The 27,963-nt window shown below is 33.7% G+C and overlaps 1 protein-coding gene across 3 annotated transcripts in view; it reads left to right on the top strand.

Moving 5' to 3' along the window:
- The window catches only part of KCNT2 (potassium sodium-activated channel subfamily T member 2), a 545,987-nt gene that overhangs the window by 436,831 nt on the left and 81,193 nt on the right, over positions 1 to 27,963 (top strand). For 2 of the 3 annotated variants that reach the window (XM_043999339.1, XM_043999340.1), the window contains 3 exons: positions 5,351 to 5,523; positions 12,829 to 12,900; positions 17,138 to 17,272. In XM_043999339.1, coding sequence (XP_043855274.1) covers positions 5,351 to 5,523; positions 12,829 to 12,900; positions 17,138 to 17,272 — 380 coding nt within the window. The remainder of the gene's footprint in view (positions 1 to 5,350; positions 5,524 to 12,828; positions 12,901 to 17,137; positions 17,273 to 27,963) is intronic. The other variant, XM_043999341.1, reaches the window with a different exon arrangement.

Below are 27,963 nucleotides of genomic sequence, written 5' to 3'. Positions count from 1 at the left end.
AGTTCTTTCTATAGGCGTGCATAGTAAGCTCCCTCATTAGTTCCTTGGGATTGTCTTGGATCATTGCACTGCTGAGAGTAGTTGTCATTCACAATTGCTCACTGAACAATACTGCTGTCACTACGCACAATGTCCTCTCAGCTCTGGTCACTTCACTGTACATCGATGTTCATTAGTCTTTCAAGGTTTTTCAGGGATCATCCTGTTTGTCATTTCCTGTAGCACAAGACCATTCCACTACAATCATATAACATACATTTTTCCATCATTCCTCAATTGATGGACATTCCCTTGATTCTCAATTCTTAGCCTCCATCAAGAGTTGCTATAAATATTTTTTGTACAATTTTTCCCCCTTTTCTATTTTTCATGACTACTATTGTTAACTGTTTCCCTTCCATCCTATTCCCTTCCCCATGATATTTATTCTATTATCCATCTTCTTTCATCCTATCACTCTTCAAAAGGGATTTGCTTCTGTCTGCCCCCTCCCCTCTCTGCCCTTCCTTCTTTTGCCCCTCTCTCTTTATCCCCTTCCCCTCCTATTTTCCTGCAGGGTTAGAGAGATTACTCCACCCAATTGAGTGTGTACATTATTCCCTCCTTGAGCCAATTCTAATGAGATTGAGGTATTTGAGCCAATTTTGATGACTGTTAGGCTCATTTACTGCCCAGATTAAATAGATTATTCCACCCAGTTGGGTGTGTCTGTTAGTCCCTCCATGAGGCAGCTCTGATAAGTTTAAGATCTTTGAGCCTTTTCTGATGAGTGTAAAATTCATTTACTAACCTGCTCCTCTCCCATCTCTTCCCCCACTCCATAAGCCTTTTCTTGTTACTTTCATGTAGGATTTCACTTCTGCCCTTCCCCTCCCCCAGTGCATTCCCTTCACCCCTCAATTTAACCCTAAAGATGTTATCATCTAGCTAAGTGACACAGTGGACAAAGCATCACCCCTGGACCCAGGGGGATCCCAGCCAAAACCTGGCCTCAGACACAAGACTTCCTGAGACTGGATCTGTGAGGTGACAGATCTGTCAGTGTGACGGTGGGGTTGGATCCACTGTATGACCCCAGGTCTGTCCCCCAGCTCCAATTTTTTTATGGTTCTCTAGGGTCTTGTATTTGAAAGTCAAATTTGCCATTCAGTTCAGGTCTTTTCATCACAAATATGTGAAAGTCTTCTTTTTCATTAAAGTCCCATTTTTTCCACTGAAAGATAATGCTGAGTTTTGCTGGGTAGGTGATTCTTGGTTGTAATCCCATTTTCTTTGCCCTTTGTAATATCATATTGCATGCCCTCCTGTCCTTTAATGTAGAAGCTGCTAGATCTTGTGCTATCCTGGCTGGGGCTCCACAGTACTTGAATTCTTTCTTTTTGGCAGCTTGCAATATTTTCTCCTTGACCTGATAGCTCTGGAATTTGGCTATAATATTCCTAGGAGTTTTCTTTTTTTATCTCTTTCTGGAGGTGATCGGTGGATTCTTTCAATTTCTATTTTAGCTTCTTCTAGAATTTCAGGGCAATTTCCCCTGAGAATATCTTGGAAGATGGTGTCTAAGCTCTTTCCTTGATCATAGTTTTCAGGTAGACCAATAATTTTCAAATTATCTCTCCTGGACCTATTTTCCAGGTCGGCAGTTTTTCCCAGAAGTTATTTCACATTGCCCTCTATTTTTTTATTCATTTGGATTTGCTTTTTTGTGTCTTGCTTTCTCATAAAGTCACTGGCTTCCATTTGTTCAATCCTAATTCGTAGGCAATGATTTTCATCAGAGAGCTTTTGTACCTCCTTTTCCATTTGACTTTTCAAGCTGTTGACTTTTTTCTCCTGTCTTTCCTGCATCACCCTCATTTCTCTTTCCATTTTTTCCTCTACCTCTCTAACTTTATCTTCAAAGTCCTTTTTAAGCACCTCTATGGCCTGAGACCAATTTGTATTTTTCTTTGAAGCTTTAGATATAGGGGCCCTGATGTTGACATCTTCCTCTGAGGGTGCCCCTTGGTCTTCCTTGTTACTGAAGAAACTTTCTATGGTCCTCACCTTCCGCTGTTGGTTCATCTTGCCTTTCTTTTACTTGACTTTTAGCTCCTTCAAGTGGGGCACTGTTTCCAGGCTGCAATATACCAAGCTTAAGAAATCCCAGGTGGTATGATTTAAGGAGAATCAGGTTCTTCCCTCGCTCGGCCTGTTTCTTGGTCCCAGATGTCCCCAAACCAACTTGCTAATCAACCAGCTTTGTGTGTTGTGGTTGTCAGGTCCTATGAGCCTGTGCCCCTCCCCCACCTGGGCCACTGCTACTCAAGCCTGCCTTCTGGTTCCCAGCAGGGGTGAAAAACCCTAGTTCTGCCTCAGCACCAGCATAGACCCCTGTAGTCTCCCCCCTGCCCGGGGATCAGCCCACTCACCAGACTGTGAGCTTAGTTCCAGTAGACACTGATGCTTCAGGTGATTCAGAAACTCTGGGGGTCTCCTTCTCTGGTGAGGACTTCCTGAAACTGGATCTGTCAGGGTGACTGTGGGGTTGGGTCCAACTCCTGTATCAGCACAGCAGCTCCCTTTTTCTGACCTTCTAAGCCGTTCTTGGTTAGAAGATGATTTCAGCATATTCTTCTGTGAGTTTTGCTGCTCTGGGCATTTTCCTATGGCTTTATTTCCAAAATATTAATTTTGAAGAAGTCAGTTTGCTACAGAATGAGTTGAAACTATTTTCTTAAAGACTTAAGCATGTCAAATAATTTATTTTATTATCTTCTGACAAGTTTCAAAAATTTTAAATCCCAGTAAACCATATTAATATACCTTTACAATTTTATTTGAGAGCTATTTGAGATTGATTTATGTTAACACATGGATTCAGTGCCTTACAGTGCTTGGCATATAGTAGGATTCTCACTGCTAGTGGATTAACACTGTTAGACATGACTTAATTACAGTAATATTAACTCAATTAATAAAGTTACATATTCACTATTTATTCTGGAAGAGGTTTTATGACTAAGTCACAGAACACATTACTCTTGGGAAAATTTCCAAAGGCAAGGGAGAAATATAAGTAGTAACACACTGCAAACAAGAACAGGCAAAAACATGTAAAAAATGTCATTAAAGATGTTTTTGTAAATGAAAAAGAACCACACTTATGCAAATGGAAAAAGCAGAAAATAAATAATGGATAGCCTGAGTGTTTAGCAGTATTCTGATAATGTCAAGATAAATCAAGGAATGGGTGCCTAGCAAATTTTAGAGGGATTTCCTGTGACTACCTTATAGGAGGGCATGGGAGAGAGTTGCATAGGATGATAGTCAGGGATAGGTGGGTTATGCTTTATATGACTGGAGGGTTCTGCCAACACTGATGAAATAATAGATCCATTTGATTATACTGAATAAAATAGGATACAAGATTTTAATTGAATACATTTTAAAAGTAGAGCCACGAATTCTTACAAATGCTTATATAATTGAAGGAAATATATTTTTTTCTGTGAAATAAAAAGTAATTTTTATAATAATAATATTTTTAAAAAATAATTTTATTGAATCCACTCCCTTTTTGTGAAAAGGTTTAGCCTTCTGGACAAATAAGTTTATGTATATAGGAAAATATAACTGAAAATTTTCCATTTGGTCTTAATGGAATTTGCATGTTACCACATATTAACAATGCCTTCCAGTAATTCCATAGATCTATGATTTCATTTATTTGAGTATTTTGTCCATTACTTGTATTGGTATATATTATCATCCATCCATGTTTAAAGGGACAGTAAAATCCAGTTTCACAGAAGCATCAAAGGGGGATGAAATTGTTTTCATTTGTCCTGCATTAAAAGGGCCTGAAAAATAACCCTGAAAACAAAACATTTCCATTATTCACAATTTCCTTTTCACAATAGTATTCACAGTATTATTTTAGTCACCACAAGACAGAGATTCTCTTTTCTCTTTTGTGTAAAACTCCCAAAGGTTTTCCTCAATATAATTAATATGGAATGACAAAGGCCATAATGTATTTGGAAACACAAAACTTCATTATCTGTACATTGAATTTCTGTGCCTCAGTATCTTTATGTTTAAAAATTGGAGGGAATGCTCCAGTAGCTTGCAATGTTTTTTTTAAACTTTCAATTTTTTGTTTATTTTGAGGTCCAAATCTCCTTCCTGTCATTTCCTCCCCCACCAATTGAAAAGGCAAGCAATATAATATCAAGTATACATTTAAAATCATGTAAATTATATTTCCATATTAGCTGTGTTGCAAAAAAAAAACAAACAAACAAGAATAATAGAGGGAAAACAATATTCTTCAATTTGAATTCAGAGTTCGTTAGTTCTCTTTTTGAAGGTGGATAGAATTTTCAATCATGAGTCCTCTGGAATTGTCATATTGATTAGAATTGCTAAGTCTTTCACAGTTGATCATCCTTACGATATTGCTGTTTCTGTGTACAATGTTTTCCTGGTTCTGCTCACTTCATTTTGCATCAGTTCTTATAATCTTTCCCAGGTTTTCCTGAAACCATCCTGCTTGTCATTTTTTATAACACAGTAGTATTCTATCCAAACCATATATCACAAATCATTTAGCTGTTCCCCAGTTGATGGGTATCCCCTCCATTTCCATATCTTTGTCAACACAAAAAGATATTCCATGAATATTTTTGTACATATTGGTTCTTTTCATTTTTCTTTGATCTCTTTGGGATCCAGAAATAGTAGTGGTATCTCTGGGTCAAAGGGCATTTCTGAATTTTAAAGCCCTTTGGTCATGGTTCCAAAATATTCTCCAGAATGATGGACCAGTTCACAACTCCACCAATAGCATGTTAGTGTACTAATTTTTCCACACCTCTTCCAGCATTTACCACTTTCATTTTCTGTCATGTTAGCAAATCTGATCAGTATGAGGTAGTACCTCAGATTTGCTTTAATTTGCATTTCTCTGTTATTAGTGACTTAGGGTATTTTTTCATTTAGCTATTGATAACTTTGCTTCTTCTGAAAGCTGACTTCATATGCTTTGATCATTTATCAATTGGGGGATGGCTATTATTTCTATAAATTTGGTTCAGTTCCCTATATAATTTAGAATAAAGCCTCTTTCAGAGACTATAAATTTTCTCTAAGTTTCCTTTCACTAGCTCATTCATTAAGATGATTTGTACCTGAATATACTAAAGGACTTCTTCACTGTTAGTAAATAATAGGGTATTTTACATGGATGTGGTAGTTTAAAAAATATTCCATTCCTGTGTGTGTAAGCCTCTATTTTATTTTACATAATATTTTGTACCAAATTCCAGTATTACTTCAAGTTTTTTTTTTGTTTTTTTTTTCCATCTAGAGTTGCCAACATAACTATTATGAGGATGCAAAAGCTTATGGTTTCAAAAATAAACTAATTATTGTTGCAGCTGAAACTGCTGGAAATGGATTGTATAACTTTATTGTTCCTCTCAGGGCTTATTATAGACCAAAGAAAGAACTTAACCCCATCGTCTTGCTATTGGATAATCCGTAAGTATTATTTAAATTGTGTTAACAGCAGAAATATTATTAAATTGTGTTTTGTGCATTACTAGTATTTTATTATCATTTGCATGAACTATTTAAATCAGAAACATTATGGCACAAGATTCTTTGGGAAGTACATGCTGTGCTACTTTACACATGAAAGAACATTGTATATAGCATCAATGAATTACTTAGAACATTTATTAATGGGCAATTTGCAAATGACCATCATCACACAAAACAACAGGAAACACATGGCTGAGAAATAATTACAGTAATTTTCATTAAATTAATCAACTAGCCCAGAAAATCTCCACAGAAACTGGAAATTTGTCATCTTTCTAGAGAACCACTAATTAGTGAAGACAAATAATAAAGTTTCATTTTCTTTTAGACTGTAGTCTTAGAAGCATCATCTTAAGTAAATAGTTAAAATTAAGTCACTGTTAATAAAACAAGAAATATAAATTCAATAATGTGACCTCCTTAATTTTATTATGTGCATTTTTTCAGAAAGGTCAGACATTTCTCAGAAATTATATGGTGTGCCAGTTTAGATTCATGTGCACATTCCAGTTCATTCCATTCTTTGACATCCCTCAGAATACCCCTAAATTCATTAAATTTGGAAAATTAGATGGTTGAGTGTTTTGCTTCTCTAGTAGTGATACCTTTGGCTAAGCAGTTTTGAAAGCTGGCTTCTCCATTTTGATGGTATATACAGACTAAATTAAGAGCCAGGACTTGAGATTCACTGGACCCTGATGCAGGGTTGCCTATAAATGGTCAGAGAATTGCCTTCCTTCATAGAAATTAGCAGATATGACCAGGTTAGCTCAGATATCCTGATGGGTTTGGACAGTGTGAGTAGGGGGTTTTTAGGCCATATTTCTTCAAGCCTGCATGACTTTTTGTAGCCAGCAGAGGGCACCATGTTTCTATTGTCAAATTAGTGGGTTTTGATTTATGATATTCATATTGTTATTCATATTATGTTATTAGTTGAGACTTTGGGTCTACTTCTCCATCCCTCAGTAAATTCTAGTGCTCCCCATTACCTATAGGATCAAACATAAACGATTATGTTCCAAATTTAAGCCTCTTCACATCCTGACCCCATTCTTCTACCTTTTTTACATAGTACTCCCCTACACAGCCTTTTTACTATTACTCACACACAACAGTAAATGTTCTTTCTTGTTGCCTTTACACTGGCTGTGCCCCATGCTCCTAATATACTTCTCATTTTCACCTCTTAGAATGCTAGGTTTACTTCAACATGCCTTAAGTGCATACCTCTTGCATAGACTTTTCTGGTACTCACAGGTGCTAGGGCCACTCTCTACACATGCATGATTCTCTTGCACATATTCTAAATATGCTTTTTATGTGAATGTAATCTATCCTATGAGACTGGAACCTTTTAAATCTTGTTGTATCCCTGGTGTTTAACACAGTTCCTATCACATATTAGTTCTTTAATAAATGTATGTTGATTGATTTGTAGTTAACTTGCTTTTTTACCTGCTTCCCTTGACTATAATAGAGTATAATGACTTAAAATGAGTTGTCTAGACACCTACTAGCCACTAACTGATACCGGCTTTCCCAGAAATATTTATTCATCTCTGGCCTTCCCCCCCACCCCCAGTCTCCACCCTTACCCTACCCTGGCATCCCAGCTACTACCAAAAAAAGATAAGAATAAAATAAATCACCATACCACATGAAGGGGAATATAAGATAAAAGTAAAATTTGGGCATGTCATAGAGTACCTGGAAAGTGGATGATATGAAAAGGTAGATGGGATCGAAGTTCAGTGGACACTCACAGGCCCAATCCTAATAAAATTGGCATGGAAGCTTTAACTTGGGTTGTTTTTTCTTTACTTAAACAGCCAGGTCACTCTGCTCTTATGGGATCACCATATTGGTATCACACTTAAAGCAGACATTTGGTTATCTTTGGTCAAACTACAACTCAGAATTCCAAAGCTCAAGTGATCCATCAGTTTCAGCCTCCCCTGTTCACAGGGATGGTGGACGTGAACAATGCTTGACCTGCTCATATTTTTTCTACTCTAATCCTGGCACTTATACTTAGGGGTTTCAATTTACATACAGACATCCCCTCAAGTATGTTTGTTTCCCCTTATGTCACCCTTTTCAGTTCCTATGCTGATTTCACTTTATCTCACTTGCAAATAGCATTGTTCATACTTGATCTCCTCACCACCTCTGATTGTTCTGCCTCTTCAATCCATAGCTGAAATTTCTTCATATAACCCATCAATTCCTATCCTTTATTTATCTCTATATATCATTCTTCTGTCCTCACTAGAGAGTGATTCCTCTATTCCCTGCTTTACTAATCCATAATTTCTGCACTAGCCTCACTTTCTTCCCTTCAAAATACTTATCCTATAATCAATTCACCTTTGTATATTTTCTCTAATCTTAAATTTCTTGCCCCCTTGTCCTATTGATACACACACCTTTCTAAATTGCAACCTTGGGTTATTCCTCCCATCTTCCTTTTCTATTCTTACTCATGTGTTGCTGAATGCTGCTGGAGGAAGTTATACAATTGTGTTGTCTCAATCTACTACACATTTTCATTTTCTGATTTCAACAGGGCCTTCATTGCTTCAAGCTAGCAATCATTTTTACTCATCCCTGGTTAACCATCTATCACATTCTCCATATCATTGGTTCTAAACCTTTTCTTCTCTTCTCCATCCATCTTCTTAGTTCACCTAAGCAGAGAACTTTGCCTTATACTTTACAGATAAAAAGTGAATCACTCACTAGCTCCTTCTTCTCTCCAATTCTATTCCTTAAATCTCCTCAGAGCCATTCTTTATTTTCCCACTTTTTTAGTCTCAGAGGAAGCGGTGGATCTTCTAGTGCAAAGTCAATCCCTCCACTTGTAATCTTGAACCCATCCCTTCCCATTTCCTTCCGGCATCTGGGTCATTCAATCATTCTCTCTCACCTCAGATTTTCAACATCACTTTATCAATTGTCTCTTTTTGAGGTCCCTAAAATATTCCACATCTCTTTAGTCCTTAAAAGATTATTATTTCAGGAGTTTTTCAATCAGGTTTCCTAGATTTCTCTCTCTTTCACAGATTTTTTTTTTAGGAAGTTGGTCTATTCCAGTTGTCTCTGTTTTTACACATCCCATTGATTTCTTTTCTATTAGTTGTGCTGATTATTTTTAGTTTTTATAACACAGCAAATATGAAATATAGCATTTGCCAGTGACCCTTCATCAGTATTGAAGGAAAAAGTCTCTTGAAAAATAATTTTTACTATGTCCCCAAATTTACTAATGTATACAAACTTTTGACCCAGCCATAGTATTAGTAGGTCTATGTACCAAAGAAAGAAGAAAAACTGATGTTCAAATATTTATAGCAAGGTAATGGAGTCCCTATTATCTGGGGGATGGCAAAATGTGAAATAATATACATGATTAATATTGTAGTATGAGAAATTATGAAGGGGATGGTTTCAAAGAAACGTATGAAGATTTATATGAACTAACCCAGAGTAAATTAATCATAATTAGAACAGTTTATACAATAATAGCAACTTTATAAAGACAAGCAACTTAGAAAGACTTAAATTTGATCACCATAATGACCAATCACATAATATTGTACTTATGATGAAACATGCTGCCTACCCCCTGATAGAGGGGTGATGCACTCAAGATTCAGTCTGAAATATATATTTTTTTGCATTTGGCTAATTTAGGAACTTGTTTTGCTTGACTGACCATATTTATTACAACATTATTCCCCAATGGAGGGTTGTGGAAAGGAGGGAAAATCAATTTTTAATTGAAAAAATTTATTAAAAAATAAAAATAAAATCATTGGGATAGATAGAGCTATACTAATTCTGAGAATACAGAGGTCTTTCTACTACATTATATTTTCATATTTATAAAACATCAACATTTAAAAGAATATTGTCTCATGATCTTTTAGTTTTGTTGGAAAAAATGTTTATACTTTGCAGTTTTGATGATATGGGTAGTGTCTTCCTTGATGCAAATTGCAACCAACCTATTTCTTGTTATCCTGAATAATTCTTAATCATGTCTTTTAATAAATCTACCACAGATAAACCATCTAAATATCTTGGAAATTCTTTTGTTCTTTTAATCTCTAAGGCCTACTAATCAAGCACTTCTACTTCACATTCTTTGTCTGTCATTGTAATCATTTTTACTAAATTACTAAACTAATTCATTTTCCAAACAGTCTTCAGTAATGGATTTTTAAAAATTCACTTACTCAGGTTGTCACTTACACTGCAATGTAATTATACCCATTAAGCATTTTCCACTGCCCTTTACCAGAATTTTAATATTGGAGTGTTGATAGTTTAATTTTTTTTGAGGGGGATACTGGGTGGTCTATAACTGTCATTGATTTGGTATACGAAGAGAAGGCCTCTAAGTTACCTTTATATGCTAAATATGTAATCTTAGGCCTAATTTTAATTAATTATTCTAGTACTCTGATAAAATCTCAGATCCTACTTGGACCGTTCCTGATATTTTGTTCTATCTTCTATGATATACCATTATAATATAATGCTTTCCTCTCAAGAACATTGTCATTATATCAGTGACTTTGTATAGAAATGACATTGGTCCATTTTTGAAATTACTAGGAGTACAGTACCTAGAAATAGCTTCTCAGTATGAGGTTATTTCAAAAATTAAAAAAATAATAATGCAAAATAATTGAAAGAATGAAGAATTTAATTTATTTTCAGGACTGAGAGGAGAATAATCAATCATATGCATGTAGAATATGTCTACTTTATGTTGGGCACTATGCGAAGCACTTTAAAATATATCATTTGATTCTTAAAGAAAATTTTAATATTTTTACATATGAATAATAATAAGAATGATAAGACAGTATTTCAAAACAGAACCACCACCAGATCTGATTTATCAGGCAGATAGGTAACTCTTTTTTTTTAATTTTTTTTTTTTTTGTGGGGCAATGAGGGTTAAGTAACTTGCCCAGGGTCACACAGCTAGTGTAAAGTGTCTGAGGCCAGATTTCTACTCAGGTCCTTCTGAATACAGGGCCAGTGCTTTATCCGCTGTGCCACCTAGCTGCCCTGGTAACTCATTTTAATGATCATCTATGAGCAAATATCAGGGTGAGAAAAATCTTTACATTTGTAAAATATTGGATACCTTATTGAGATCATGTATATAAATAGCCCTTTTCTTTGCACCTGAGTAATAAATAATCATAAATAGCATAAATGATCCAACTGACTGACTGAATAAATGCAAGGACAGAAACCAGAATTATATTAGAGCCAGGACTAGAAAGATAGGTTTCCTGACTCCATGGTCACTACTTTGTTACTATTATGCCTTTCATTAAAAAGAATCACTATTGAAAAGAGTAAAATCATATTTATATACATAAAATCTATACTGCTAACTTAAAATTTCTTATTCAAAGATAATGTAAAGTCCAGTGTCAGGTCAAGCCAGAAAAAAGAGAAATAGTCAAAATTCTAAGTTTCTGAAAACCATCTCAATGAAATATTTTTATACTGTTTCAATGATTCTGTGTCTTTTAGTACATGGTGTTGGTGATGTCTGAAAATTTAATGTGTGTGTATGAAGATAATAAAGACAATTTAATATTAATTCACATCAGATTTTACATGTAATAAATGCATACTTCCCACCACCACCCCGCACCTCCTACCCCCAATTATAATACTAATTAAGCCATTACTATATGTGTATAGGTTAGAACATACATGTAATTTAAAATATGTACATACATATACATATATAAATATATATTTATACATACAAATAATGACAATTTACTTAATTGCAGTTGCCCATAAAGGCCTTCCCACCCTCTCACCCCCATTACTGCTACACTTATGGGAAAATTTATCATCAATAGGCTTATAGAGTTAGTGTTGAAAGGAGTTCCCATAAATGTTAAGGAAATTGCTCAAAAAACCACAGGTAGAAATTGACATAGCCAAACATGTATGTATATTGGGTCTAACTCTATCTACTTAGATAAGTGAATGTATAAAAACATATTTATGTCATTTATCTCCATCTATCTATATTTCATGGTGTACTGATTGTGAAACAATGATTTAGGTAGAGGTTAATTCTAATAGCAATAAAAAAATCCAGTATATTATCAAGAGAAAATATACATACATATATACACATAAACACACACACATAAACACACACACATACACACACACACACACATATATATATATATATATATATATACATATATATACACCTATACATACACACATGTGTGTGTGTGAAAGCATGTTAGATATATTGTGGTAGTACTTTTAATTTGACTAAATTATAATAAAACAGAAACCTATTATTTGCATATGAAACATCTATCCTTGTTCTTTTTGGATTTTGTAAGTTTTATGAAGAATTAATCTAACTGGATTTTAATCATATAAACTAGTTTTTAATCACAGTACTATATATGTGTGTGTATTTATCTTCTCTTTCTCCCTCTATATTTAATCTGTTTAAATAAACACATATTTATCCATATTTAGATGCTTATATTTACATATATCACTGTTTTTGGTCTGGTAAATGATTATTATATAATATAATTACCTTCTATTTCATAATGAATTCTAAAGGTTAGTCTATTACTTCCTCACCAAATTTAATATTAATAGTTAGCAAATTGCTTTTGTGAGAATATTGTTACCACTTCACCAAGTTAGGCTGTACAACCTATGCAAAGGAATTTAGAGTTATCTCCTTCATTCAGCATTTCAATGTTGCCATTGTGATTATAACATTTTTATTTGCTTGAGAATATAAATATTTCTCATTTTAATGATTTTATGAGGCAAAAGTCATTAGTTCAATGTCTTCTTATAGATGCCTATTCCAGAATCATTGTTTCCACACTGATGTCTCTTTATTAGTCATCAGGTAGATTTTATTATCAAAGAATTTTTATAGGATTGTGCCATCTTGTTTCTGTTTTAGAAGGTTCAAAAACTGTTTATATATTTTCAAGTGCATTTTATTTTCGCACATACTTTATGACAAGTAGAAAATACATTTTTGTTGTAAGATAAAAACATAAACTGCTTTATTCTCTTAAAATTAATCTGGTCATCAGTGATCACTTTTGTCAATGTAAAGTAAGCGTATTTAATTAGGTTTCCTTCAAAGTGCTGCAACTGTTGTGATGTTGTGTTTCATTTTGTAACCCATCTGTTACGTAGGCCAGATATGCATTTTCTGGATGCCATCTGTTGGTTTCCAATGGTTTACTACATGGTGGGCTCTATTGACAAGTAGGTGACGTAATCCTTGGCACACTAAACATTGTAGTGTTCTGTGGTTTGTTGTGTGCTGTGTTTTGTATCTGCATGAATAGTGTATGGTGCAATGCCAGTATTCCAAAGGTGGTATACTTTGCATGGATAGCTAATGTTCTTGTATTTTAGTTCTTGGATTTAAAATTCCTGCTTAGAATTCTGCCATCAACAATAAAATAAGATAATCTATTGCATGCCCAGTTTTGCTTAATTACCAAAGCTTGCTTCAGTGTTGTATCTTTGGCTGAATTAAATCCTGGGAATTTGTGTCAATAATATATATTATACAGTTATGTGGAAAATAAAAATTCTTGAGATTTCAGTATTACGTTTGACAGAATCACCTGAAATTTCACAGATTCTCTAAATAATTTTATCTAACTAGCAATCCTATTAAAAGGAAGAATTTGAAATTTAAATATACATGCATACATACATATATATATATTTTAAAGTTGGAATAATAAGAAATCCCTAAAATAGTAACATTTCCTTTGATGTTTACTGTACTCTCATAATTCCTACATCACACAGATGAATTTTCCAAAGGTTAAACTATTTCTTAATTAATCCATAATAATATGTCTTACGATATGCTAGGGTTAAAATGTAATTAACGATGAGGCGACTTTAAAAAATTCAGAAGGTTAGCTTACAATTAAATGTGAATTGTGATCATGTAAAAAACAAACAAACAAAATACTTTTCTCTATTTTAATCTCAGTTGAGAGTCCTTCCCAAATGAAAAAGAACAATAACAAACTTTTGCATTTTATTTTTTATTGTTTCATGACTTTTGATATTCCAATCTTTTCAATGTGGGGGGAATGAATCTTTCAACTTTAAAATCTTGAACTCATTGATTCAATAATTAAATGTTTTGTCCATTACTCTTGATCTTTTTCTGGAGATATGAAGATGTGATTCCTGGGTGAATTTAAAGCTGTGCTTAGACGACAAGATGATTTTTTTCATTGTGTTCATACCATTCACATTGCAATGTATTTCCATATTAAGAATTTATTCAAAATTATAAAAGCATTAAAACTTAAACATATGCATTATTATTTATAAAAATATCTACTCCAAATCTCATCCTAAAAGAAAAGTATAGCTATTTTTTTCAAAAGGGCTTTAACAATTTTCCTTCATGATTTATAATGAACAAAGAAACTAAAAGACAATTAATCATTGATCTTTCTTTTTATTGTTGTGGCTTATATTATGGCATACAATGGCAATTTTCTCATTCCATACAATAAAGGACACAGATTAGAGCCTTTTTGTTGTTGTTAAAAGTTTTTATGACTGAGGATAAAGTCTTTCTGTGCAATTTTATACCCATGCACACATATACACAAGATTACACCATCAAAAGGGAACAAATTGAGTTATGCCAGGAAAGGATATTAGGAAACCCATAACATCGGGTTATATAGAGAAGACTAACCTAAGTTCCTGCCTGTGTTGTGACTAAGACCTTTTCCCCCTATCAGGCAACTTAGAAGGTCACAAAATTCTATACTTGGAAAGTACCTTACTGGTCAAAACTATCCAAAGTGACCTGGAAAAGCATATATGAGAACAGCAGCATTTGTCCATATTGTGACTGTCTTTGAACTAGAGTACTAGTACTAATAACCATTGCCTTTTAAAAAGATTCTTCCCTATATCCAGTTTCAGGTAAAATTGGGAAAAGTAAATCTATATAGGCAAGGGATAGTTAGCTTTCTCCTTAAGAAAGACAATAATAGAGAGGGCAGCTAGGTGGTGCAGTGGATAAAGCACTGGTCATGGATTCAGGAGGACCCGAGTTCAAATCCAGCCTCAGACACTTGACACTAATTGTGTGATCCTGGGCAAGTCACTTAACCCTCATTGCCCCCCCCCCACAAAAAAGAATACAGTTAATCATTAGAAAACAGTTATTTAGAGGTTGCAACAGATCAATACATGAACAGAAATAGCCTGCTTGACAGTTAGAAATCTAATAATTCATTAAACAGATATGCATTGAGCATCTTTTATGTGCAATTCATTGTGCTAGGTGCTGATTACTTGCTTCTATTCACTCATCATATTTTCAAATGATATTTACTAAAAATTACTAAAACCCTTAGCCCTAAATGTAACTAAAGCAAAGATATTGTTCAAATAGGGAATTATCTCATACATTTCACCATGGTTATTCATTTCTTAACACAGGAACTCATTCTGCCCGGCACAAATTTTCATCAAAATAATGATTTTTGTAATGTTTGATGAAAGTTTTGGTCTTTTTGACTAAGGGGTAATATATTTAATATATATTGACATAGAAGAAATTGATATTTCTACAACATACCATATTGATCAATGAATATTTAAAAGTAAGAATGTCTTCAAAGGTTCATTCATTAATTTTTCCATTCATGAATAAACTTGTTCTTTTGTGAAAATAGGCAATTTTGTTATATTGATTTTTATTAATGTATTACTCCCCAGTCAGATTAAGATCTTAATTTATATTTATTTTTTCTAACTTTTTGAATATAAAACATATGGTGAACACACTCTTGGAACAATCTTGATGGATGGAGAAGTGGCATGACAATTCAGTAAAGTGGATTGAAGGCACATAGGCAGCTTTGATATCATTTTCATGGTGAAAAATAACTATCAATTTCATTTTCCATCTCTCTTTTCATATTTATTTTGGTCAATTTGTGAACAAGTCTAAATTTCCTAGGTTAAGGGGAAAAAATAGATACTCCTAAGAAGTTAAAATTTCAGTTCATCATATTGTGAGGTATTATGGTCCTGGCCCATCTCTCCATAGGAGATTTATTTGGAATAACATTGTGTTTCCACAGTTTTAGCCATAAAATCCCTGCCACAGAACCTTGTTCCTGATTCAAGAGAAATATTTTTTCTGGACTACTCCTGGGGAGCTTGGACCCAAGGCTTTGGTAATACCCTCTCACCTTATAACAGAGTAAGAAATCCTCTCTCCCTGCATTTTAATGAAAGGAAAATCATTCCCCAAAATAACATATGCCTAACCTTACTAATCATATACTTGTAAAAGATACTCAAGGAGCTACCACTTCAAATAATCACTCAAAATTAATTTCTATATATTCTATTTTGAATCAGGAAAGACAGCAAGACCCACCAACTTCTCTCTCCTTACATGCATTCAACAAACCATACTAAATCAATGCTTTTATTTTCCAATAATGTCACTCACTCCTACATCTTCTTCCTTCTGCTTGGTTTGTATGGAACAGAAGCAATAGAAGTATTATATCTCCCTTGGGGCTTTCATATCAGCAAGTGAATTTGAATTAAATAGAATACTAAGGTAAAGGATGAATCTGAAACTGATAGAAGTGAGTATTGGTTCCATTACATAGGCTACAGCAAATAAGAATTTGCCCTATGGTCTCCATACAGCCATCCAGATTGCTTAGGTAAAATGTTTTTTTTTTTTCTCATAATTTCCAAGTTGGTTGTACTGATATATCAGAATATATCCATGAGACATATTACCATTCACTTGATAGTAAGTCTGTCATAAGTCTATTCTCTATCACTTATTCAAATTAACATGTAAGAAAGGAATCATATTTTATAAAATGAAAATTTTACATTTTTCTTCCTTTTACTTGATCCCACCCTAGCCATATATTAATAATTTGCTTTTAATTTCCAATTATCTTTAAAAACAAAAAAGTTAAAATGTTGCATCTTTAAAAATATATATTTTGTTTGCATAATACAGATCTGAAATTTTCCAATTTTATTACTATTTTGTTGTGAAATGCTTGGCATTTTTATTTCATTTGTCCATATTTGTAAACCTTTTAAAACTTATTTTTGAACTACTGAAAACCAGCAAAATTAAATTCAGATCTAATGTAATTTTTATCAGGATTATAATTCTTTTCACGTTGGTAACAAATACAGGGTGTGCCAAAAGTGTTAATCCAATTTAAGCTAGTTTAAAGCTGCACTAAGACTTTTGCGATAGCCTACATAATAGCAGGATTCTCCTTTAATTCTGTTGTAACACCTTCTGTGAAACCATTAACTCCTATACTTATGAGGACAACTGGATAAGAGCCAAAAGGAGAAATTAAAACTGCCAGGTTAAAAACATTTTAAAAGTAATTTGATTTTAATTCCATGTTATTTTTTAAAGTCCATTTCTATCTGTTCATTTTTACAAAAGCTTAGATGACTTGCTTAGGTGTGGAGTGACCTTTGCTGCCAACATGGTGGTCGTGGATAAAGAAAGTACTATGAGCGCTGAAGAAGACTACATGGCAGATGCCAAAACTATTGTAAATGTGCAAACTCTCTTCAGGTAAGTTTCAGAAAAGCCAGACATTATAATTTTCTAAGGTGGCTTAGAGGTAAAAAATATGAAATCTCATAGATATGTGTGTATATGAATGGTAGAGATGAGAAGTTAGATTTCTATTTTGCTTTACCATATCCAATTGACTGAACTATACAGAAAATGAAGCCACCATTTTATCCTTCCATCTGGATAACACACACCCACAAATACACAATTTTCATCATAATTATAATTCTTTTAGCATCAGGAATAAATACAGAGTATCTGAAAAGTCTTAATGCAACATGTACATATAGACATAAAAAGATGTACACATGTATGTACATACACATATAAATATGTGTGTACACATGTTAATATATTTATATGAAATTACATATATTTAAATATTTTAATTAAAATACTATTTCAAATGCTTTCAAACCAGAATTGAAGTTAAGTAAGTTTCATTTTGATCATTTTAGAAATCTGAATTTTCCTCCTCTGAAATTTTTCTTTCAGTGATGGATATATTTTGAGACAAATTCCCTTTGTTAACTGGAAAGCTGATTGTTACATCCTCTCATCTTTGCCTACATATTGTCTTGAATATATAATGGAATTATATTATATTTAAAAGTCCAATCATACAGTCACAAAAATCACAAACCTATAGGTCTCAGTTTAGAGAATGAGAAATCCAGAAAAATCCTCTGTCCTTAATTCTTCTTGGATAGTCACAATGCCAGGTATATTCTAAGGAACATGGTTATGTACATTGATTTATGGTGCAATGAAGTTAAGGATTGAGTAATCATTGGAAGTAAAAATCACTTATGTAGTAAATAAAAAAACTTAGGATAACCCAAAAATTGTGAAGCTATTTATAGTAGTGATGATGGGTTTGGCTGAATCACTTGTACAAGATTACCCTATGATCAACTTCAGCAAGAAGTGATATTATTGATAAAGTGAATGACCAGAGTTAAAAATACAGCCTGACTTTTTAAAGCTAACTGAGCTAGACAGAGAACGTAGGTGCAATCTTCTTTTTGGTAATTTCTGTGCTCCATACAACAGAGTTTATTCAAACATAGGTTTTGATTTACTTTTTTCTTAAGTGGAGTGAGTAATCATTAACAGATACAGACTGTTATGAGTCAATTTAATTTCTTATATTAAAATGATAACATTTTACTTATTCATATATACAGGTATCAAATTTATATATAATATATGTATGTATATATATACATATATATATATATATATGTTATGTTTACTTTTCTGAGTATTGCTATTTGTTTGAGATAAATGTTTTCAATCTCATGTGGGAGGTAGAATGACAAAGCAGTTCTTCAGAACTTCATTGACCTCAATTTCTATATAGAATATTAGAGTTGAAGATTATTTTAGATATTATCTAGTTGTACCTATGAGAAATACTTCCCATAATATACCTGACATGTACATAATCTAGTTTCTGCTTTAATATGTATCTTAGCAGGTTACTACCTCACCAAGCAGGCTATTCCATTTTCTTTGAGTACTATGTTCCTAGTCACTATCAAATATGAATATTCTCCCTTATCCAACCTTTAACACTAATCTGTAAAATCTGAATTAACAAATTGGTAGTGTTGAGAGTTGTATTGTTGTAGATGAATAGAATTTCAGTTTATATAAAAATTTCATTTCTGCCTACCATCTTCATTTGTATTTATTATATCTTAACATTCCCCAACCTAGTTGTCTTAGAGGAGGGTTAGGTATGCTACTTGTTCTCTGAAGCTACCTTCCTACAAGAGATTTTTAACCTCATTTTGTTTCTTACCATTAAAGTGGTAATAATGATAATACATAATAAGAGAAGTTTATAAATTACTCTACGGTTCCAGAGTTCTTCATATGTATTGTTGTTTGTGTGATTTTTGACCATAACCCAGCGAATTAATTTATATACTATTAGTCCCAATTTCCAGATGAGGAAGTTAAATTTCAGAGATTATCTGTAGTGAGTGCTAACAAATTCATATGGAATTATTCCCCTTTATCCTTCATCTTTGACCTTTCTTCTTCTGTTACTCCTTATTCTTTGAGAACAACCCTGTTAAGTTCTCCCTAACAGAGGGAAACAACAACCAGTCAAATAAAATATCTTCCTCTGTCACTATTAGCCCTGAATTCTCATCCTATCTTTCCCTTCCCATCATTTCTAAAGTTCTAGGATCATTTGCATTGCTGCTTCCACATTGTAACCACCTTCTAATTCCTCAGTTACTTGCAACTTATATCTCCTATGCCAGACTGAAACTTCTTTCTCAAAAGTCCCCAGTGGGGGGACAGCTAGGTGACACAGTGGGTAAAGCACTGGCTCTGGATTCAGGAATACCTGAGTTCAAATCTGGCCTCAAACACTTGACACTTACTAGCTGTGTGACCCTGGGCAAGTCACTTAACTCTCATTGCTCCACAAAGAAAAACTCCCCAATGACCTCTTCATTACTAAATCTAATCATATTTTCTCATTTCCTATCTTCCTTGACCTCTATTCAGCATTTGATAGTATTGGCCACTCCCTTTCTTGTTATTCTAGTCTTTCCTCACCTCCTTGATATTATGTTTTGATTCTCCCGTTTTCTGACCACTACTGCAAATACTTCCTTGTTGCTTTTTCTTTTTCCTCCTCCCAAAATTTTAGCATTCTTCAAAAGTCTACCCTTGGCTTTTTCTTTACTCTCTATTCTCTTTCCCTTGTCCATCATCTGGTTTCAGTTAATATTACTATACATATGCCTCTCAAATCTTCCTGACTCCAATATGAGCCTTTATTAACTGTACTGTGATGCTTCTCATAAAGTAGATAGCCCACTCTTTTTATGAGGAAATGATATATTTATATATGTTTAAATCTATTTGTTTATGTATATGTATATATGTATGTATGTGTCTATGTACGTGTATATATATATATATATATATATATATATATATATATATATATATCCATCCATCCATCCATCCATCCATCCATCCATCCATCCATCTATCCATCCATCTATCTATCATCTACCTATGTCCCCGGCCTTATGTGAGGAAATTAGAGCTCATGGAATATAAATGACTTGCCTAAGATTGTTTTGCTAATAATAGAGCAGGATTCAAACTCAGGAGCTCAAATACCAATCCACTGTTTTGTCTAGTAGACCATATTACCTCTCAAGAAGACTGAAATTTTAATATTAATAAACTTGAACATTTGGTTTTAGCTTTGTTCATTTTCACTTGTATAAGGGGAAAAAGTGGCATCACTTAATTTTTAAGATTCATATTGTATAATGTTTTCTTATATTGCACTTACAGAAAAGGAGTGTCATGTGGAAAATGGATAATATATTCTGAATTGGACTAAGATGATTTCTAATGGTCCCTTCCAACTCCTAGATTCTATTAAATAACAGGTTTTCAGTGGCCAAAAAAAGAATAGCTATTTTTGGTGGGTTGCATTTGCTCCCATGCCCAGAATTTCTGAAGCCATTTAATGTATTTTTGGAAGAAATATATCTAGTGCACTAAAATAGATGGTTTCAAATGCTTAAATGCAGTGTGTGTGTTTTTACAAAATCGTTTTGGCATTTATCATGGCTGGCACAAGTATACATAGTCAGGGAATACTGAACCAAAGTAATAGTCCCCCAAATTAAATACAAAATACTTAAAGTGATTGACAATAGGAAATGAATTTAGAGGTACAGTAAAACATGATAATTTAATTAGTTGGGGACTTCTTGGACAACAATTATATAAAATCTTTTTTAAAGAATGGAAAATATATATATTTTCAAGTTACTCCACATAAATTAGGGAAAAGGATAGGAAATGATGTGAGATAGGAAGGACACTAAAATGATTTTCTTTTTCTTTTTCTGAGTTCCTTCTAGATTTCTAGATTCTGTTTGTTTGGGCTATAAAGGGTTAGAATTCCATGATCTCCAAAGTCACTTGTAGTTCTAATACTCTATGAATCTATGAACAATGTTATTGTCATCTTTTTGTTTTTGTTCTGTTTTTGGTTTTTTTTGTGACTTTCCCAGGGTCACACAGCTAGTGTTAAGTGTCTGAGGCTAGATTTGAACTCAGGTCCTCCTGACTCCAGGGCTGGTGCTCTATCCACTATGCTACCTAGCTGCCTACATATCGTCATCTTTTAAAGAAAAAAGATTGTATTAAGTAAATTTGATGTTAGCTTTGTATGAACCAATTCTTCTTTAATATATCATCTTATAAATTACAACATTTAGAATTTTTGTTATAGTTAACTCAGTGTCCTGTTTACATAGCTTTATCTCTCTAATACTAGTCATTTTGCCAATTATGACTAAAGTTTATATTTAATATATATGTATGAAATGTATGTGCATATATAAATATACATATGTGACAGTATATGTACATACATACATCCATATACTACAATGTGGCATGATGTATAGAGAATTGACCTCTAAGTCAGGAAGACCTGTGTTCAATTCCCACTTCTTGCTTCTGATTAACAATATCAAAACCTTCAAAGAAATATGGTAAGAAAATGACTGAGAAAAGACTTTAAATGATTATCTCTGATTAGTTTAAGTTTTAAAGTTTTTATTAAGTAGCAGCTATAAAAAAAAGTCTCGATGCTGACCCTTAGAGTTTTAAAAAAAAAATAGCTAAAGATAAAATAGGCTTTGTCCTTAAGAAGCTTAGGTTCCACTTGAGGATATAGACATGCACATAGATGGGTAGTAATAGGTGGTAGGGAGTAATGAAAGCAGATGCATGGAATCTAGAAAAAGAAACCTGAAGAAGTAGGTGGGAGTCATGTTATGGAAGAACTTAAACTAAGAAATGTTTGTTTTGTTTTCATTTAGATTCACCACATTACATATTTGCTATACTTTAAGACTTATAAATACAATCTTCAAAACATAATTATTTTAGCCATTCAAACCAGTAAATGTTAAATAATGAAGTGATCTAATAATAAAAAATGCAACAATAGTTAAATAATTATTTTGGAATTGTTTCTTTATGTCTAGATTTTCACTAGAGGGCAGCCTTAGCTAATAAATACTTATATTTCTTCAGATTAAAGCAACTTTTTTGAAAAACAGTTCATTATTATAGAACAGAAATATAATTTCATGCAAATGGAAACTATCTAATTTAACCCTTTTTGTGACTCACAGAAACTATTTGATGATTGGTTTACACAATAAAATGTTAAAATAAAACTAATATACATTATATTAGTGTTATGCATTATACAAATACCTGCTACTGTAAGCCCTTTACTCTGATAGGTCTGTGATTTTATCCACAGAGGTTCTGATTTTAGTGGTACAGAGTAAAATCCATCCATGTCTTCTCATTCTGTCTCATCAGACAAATTATCATTTCACAGGCATGTGGTTTTTGCCTTCCCTCTCTCCCCTTAAAGCTTTATACCCAATCTTGTTGGGGCTTTCCACTAAATATCTTGATATTTTGTAAAAACCAATGGAGCACATATTCTGTTTGTTGATTATCTCCTAGCTGATTACCCAGTCCAATGAATGACATCCAAATGAACTCAAATAACAATACTTTGTTAGACACATGTCAAGAAAATATCATGGAAAGTGTCAATCAATAAAATAAGTATTAACCACCACATGCAAAGCACATAGCATGAAGGAAACAAAGAAAGGCAAACAGTACAGTTTATTGTATGATAGTGATGCAAGAACAGGTTATTGTAACCACAAATTGTAGAGAGTTGATCCTCAAGCAGTCCAATCTGATTGTTGGAAATTGTGCAAGGAAATTAAAATTCTGGAAACTGTCATTGAAGGTCGCAAACATTTAACCTTTGCCAATACCTGGAAGAACAGGAGTATAAGGCCACAATTATACACCCAAATCTATATACCACTTTAAAAAAACAAACAAACTGACAAGAACTTAGGTTGTAATTGGGCTTTCAATGTTTGGGACATTTTACATGTTGTTGCATACAATGGAGGGATACAAATGAAAATTAAAGTGATGCTTAGTCAAGGAAAAAAAATGTTTACACTTCACTATGTAATGAAATGAAGAATGGATTTAGTTTCAGAGTCACTTCTGGGAGAAAAATGAATAGTTATAGACATTCTTTAGGGAGACCCTTAGAAAGAAAATATTTCAAAAACTTTCAACATGGAGGAGAAGCCAAGTTCTCAACACATTGCTGATTTTCCAAATCTTAGTTCTGTTTTCATACTTCTCCTGAAGAGTGTCTGGAACCATGCACATTCCTACCAGAAGCCACTCTGACATGAATCCTGTTTCTCATGAATGTACACAGTGAAGTGTCAAAATTTTCTTCACTAAATAAGAATTATTTAGGATCTACTTCTTCCATCTTGTATACAGCAACATGCAAAAATCAATTAATCAATAAACATATTAATACCTACTCTGTGCTAGTCATTGTACTAAACACTGGGTATACAAAAAGAGTCATAAGGCAAGCTCTCCCCTCAAGATGCTTACAAACCCTAGGCCTGGTTGAAAGCCTTGTTACAACTATACTGCAAATACTAACTTTGGAAATATGAATGAATGAATGAATAAGTGGTTCTGAAACCAGAGCATCACATGCCTGGACATCATACTAATATGGGAAATATTTGACTGTTATGAGAAATGTTGATTCCTCTTTTATGATTATTATTTATAACATGAAGATCAGGGTCATTTCTTCCAACTATTTGGCTGACTGAGTTCTGTCCCTTGTTAATATTAACTTTATCTGGTTAAAAACTGACTCATGGAAAGACAGTATTATGGGAAGATCTTTTACCTTCCTGAGATAGAAATTAAAAGAGACGAAGAAGGGAATATAATATCTACAATTTTGGTGGGGGGCAGGGCAATGAGGGTTAAGTGACTTGCCCAGGGTCACACAGCTAGTAGTTGTCAAGTGTCTGAGCCTGGATTTGAACTCAGGTCCTCCTGAATCTAGGGCCAGTGCTTTATCCACTGAGCCACCTAGCTGTCCCCTACCTAATATATTTGTGCAGATTTTCTGTCATACCTGGAATTTATTTCCTCCATATCTCTGTCAGTTGAAATTTTCTTCTTTCAAAGGCCATTTCTAGGGCTACCTGCTCTAAGAACTCTTCTATGATCTCTTCACTTAAGAAAGATTTCTTCCATCTCTTCTCCTTTGCCTTTATTATGCTTATTTTTGTGCATATCTGATTTTCTCAATTTTATTCTAAGTTTTGGGAGGACATTTTTTTTTCTGTTGGTATCTCTAGGACTTAGCATGGTGCTTTTTATATATTAAAAATATAATAATTGTTTATTGAATTGAAGTGAAGTGAATGAATCTGCTCATTGGGGATTGTTATGGATAATTGAGAATTGACTGTGACAATTTGCAATAGAGTAAATGTATTTACTCTATAATTCCTCAAGAGAATTTTCAGATAAATGCATTGGAAGCTGCCAGATGGCTTGAGGTCTGGCATGTGGTATGTAGATTTGTTAGATGGAGATATTCTGGGCCAAGCTTCAGCTGATAATTTTTTCCCTTAGGCCGTTTTCTCTCCTGCTATGATGGAAGTCTCCAACAAATTAGTTCCTTGTGGCTGCATTTTTTTTGCCAGGTGGACACCCTTCCCCCAACTCCCCAACACAATACCCTTGCCATGGTATGTTGAGGAATACCATAAGTTCCTCCTAAAGAGACCATTGGTGATTTTTGATAAAAAACAAAATTAACATCCATTACTGCAATACTTTCAGTTGGAAAAAAATTATTTTTGAGTCAATTTTCTACAAAAGTATAAATTTCTGAAAATTTATCCAAAGACTATTAGAGTTGGAATGGCTTTTAGAAATAATCTAGTTCAACTCTCTCGTGTTATAGCTTAATAACCTGAGGTCATACCCATATACCTAGTGAATAGTAGAGTTGAGATTAGAAGACAGGTTCCCTGATTGCATGTCTAGTGGTCTTTGAGAAGGATATTGACTAGTTGAAGTATGTCCTGAGAAGGGATTGATATCATGGATATGGGGAACATAACCAGACAGAGTAATCAAACCACTCCTAATACGGAGATTAAAGTTTAATAATGGCACTATTAGCAAATATATAGAAAAGAGGAATTTGATTATCAGTTTTGGTGGTTTAACTGTAAGTCTCTGTATTTATCATTTTATTGTGGTTGTTTTTCAGTTGTTCTGTTTTATCCAACTCTTCATGATCCAGTGGACCATAACACATCAGTAGCTTTCCATAGGGTTTTCTTTGCAAAGATATTAGAGTGGTTTGCCAGTTCCTTTTCCAGTGAATTAAGGCAAACAGATTAAGTGATTTACCCAGCTAGTGTCTGAGGCTAGACTTGAACTTAGGTTCCCAACTTCCTGACTGCAGGCCCAGAGCTCTATCCAGTGAGCCACCTAGCTGCCTACATGTTTACCAAAGCACTCAGCACAATGTTTTGTACATTTTTTTGGATCAGGCTTATGATTTCATTAGCATTTCCAGTGAGAAATTGCTACTTCCTGCAAAAGGAAAAAAAAATCAAGAGATAGTTTGTCCTGTGACAGGTACTGCAAGAAGGCCAATATAGCTGGCTTATAGGGCATTAGATCACACACTATCTTTTTTGACCTATGACTTGCCCAGTCACACAACTTTAAAATAAGTTTTTGAGGCAAAATTGGAATTAATGTCTTCCTGATTTCAAGTTTAATGTTCTATCTACTGTTCTACCTCAATGGCATTTAAAATACTTCATATCCACTTTTAAAGACCTGGCTATTATATCAATACAATGATCCGTAACAATGCTGAAGGACCCATGCTGAGAACTATTATCCAGTTTCAAAGAGAAAATACTAAAAGCAGCTTGAACCCTACTTTTTCACTTTATTTTTCATTTTTCTTTTTCAATATGGCTTAGAAAAATGTTTTACACGACTTTATATATATATATATATATATATAATTTATATCATATTGTTTGCGTTCTTAGGGGATGTAGGGGTAATGGGAGGGAGAAAATTTGTAACTAAATTTTATTTATTTGTTCATTCATTTTTCTATCTATCTATCTATCTATCTATCTATCTATCTATCTATCTATCTATCTATCTATTCAATTTGTGGGGCAATGAGGGTTAAGTGACTAGCCCACAGTCACACAGCTAGTAAGTGCCAAATGTCTGAGGCCCAGATCCACTGTGCCACCTAGCTGCCCCTGTAACTAAATTTTAAAAAATGAATGTTAAAACAAACATTTAAAAATAAATTTCCTCACAACCTGGCCCCTTCCTTCCTTTCTGTGCTTCATACACTATTCCCTTCAATACGCCCTATAAGCCAGCTATATTGGCCTTCTTGCAGTACCTGACACAGGACAAACTATCTCTTGATTTTTTTTTTCTTTGTACTGACTGTTCCATGTACGTGGAATGCTTTCCCTTTTCCTATCCATCTCTTAGTTCCCTTGCCTCCAAGTCTTCTCTCAAATCCCACCTTTTGCAGGAAGTCTTTCCCAGTCCCTTATCTCTGAATTACTGTTGACTTTCCCACTAGTTATTTTCTTCCATCTACTCTCTCGATACATATCATTTATGTACCTATCTACTCTCTATATATTGTATATGCACCGAAGTATTTACATGTTGTCTCCTCAATTAGAATATATGCTCCTTGAGGGTAAGGAAATTTTTTTTTAACTTTTGTATACCCAGAAAACTTACTGACATCCTATCCCTGAGGTTTGGCTGCCTGGGTTTCTGAGCCCTTTGGTAATAGGGAGCTTTTCCAGTTTGTAGGAATATTCTGCTGTTGAAGTTGTTACCACTGTTACTCCTGAAATCTTTTCCCTAAGTACTCTTTAAAAAAAGAACACTTGGTTGTTGAAGGAGGCAGTAGAAAACTAAACAAATAAAAATATGACTCTGAAAATCTATTCCAGACAATGTTGTTAGGTCATTTTTAGTCAAGTCTGATTAGTAATGATCACATTTGTGGTTTTCTTGGTGAAGATAATGTAGTAGTTTGCCATTTCCTTCTTTAGCTCATTTTAAATATGAGGAAACAGAGGCAAATGGAGTTAAATGACTTGCCCAGGGTCACACAACTAGTGTCTGAGGCCAGATTTGAACTCAAGAAGATTAGTCTTGCTGAGTCCAGGCCAGGCACTCTGTCTACTGCCCCATCTAGCTTCCCCATTTCCAAAAATTATTCAAATAAACAAGCAAACAACATTTATTAGTGACTGACACAAAGAAAGGGCTTAGTAAATGTCTTTTGAGTGTTTGATTTAGTCAAAATAATAATTGCATGTCTTCTGTGACTTTGCCTTCAAATCCTAGCCTTCTCTCAAAATATGTGTCCTTTTTTCTTCCTTCATTAGAATCTACCAGAAGTAGCAAAGCAAAAGAAAATGAGGTGGGGGGTGGGGAAGTTCATGAAAACCAACCAATCTATTCAGAAGCCTGACATTATATTAAGTATTCTACATTATGTCTCACCACTTACTCAAAGAGTAGGTGTTTTCTCATATCTGCTCTTTGGGGTAAAAATAGTTCAATATCAATTATTCTGTGGTTATTATTTCCATTCCTATTGCTATGTTGTCGTCAGGGTTTCAATACTCACTTCACATTTGTTCACATAAGTCTTTCCA

The sequence above is a fragment of the Dromiciops gliroides genome, chromosome 4 (assembly GCF_019393635.1).
Source record: "Dromiciops gliroides isolate mDroGli1 chromosome 4, mDroGli1.pri, whole genome shotgun sequence".
Classification (NCBI taxonomy): Eukaryota; Metazoa; Chordata; class Mammalia; order Microbiotheria; family Microbiotheriidae; genus Dromiciops; species Dromiciops gliroides.
The sequence above is the reverse complement of the archived record's forward strand: the minus strand, read 5'-3'. Positions and strand labels throughout refer to the sequence as shown.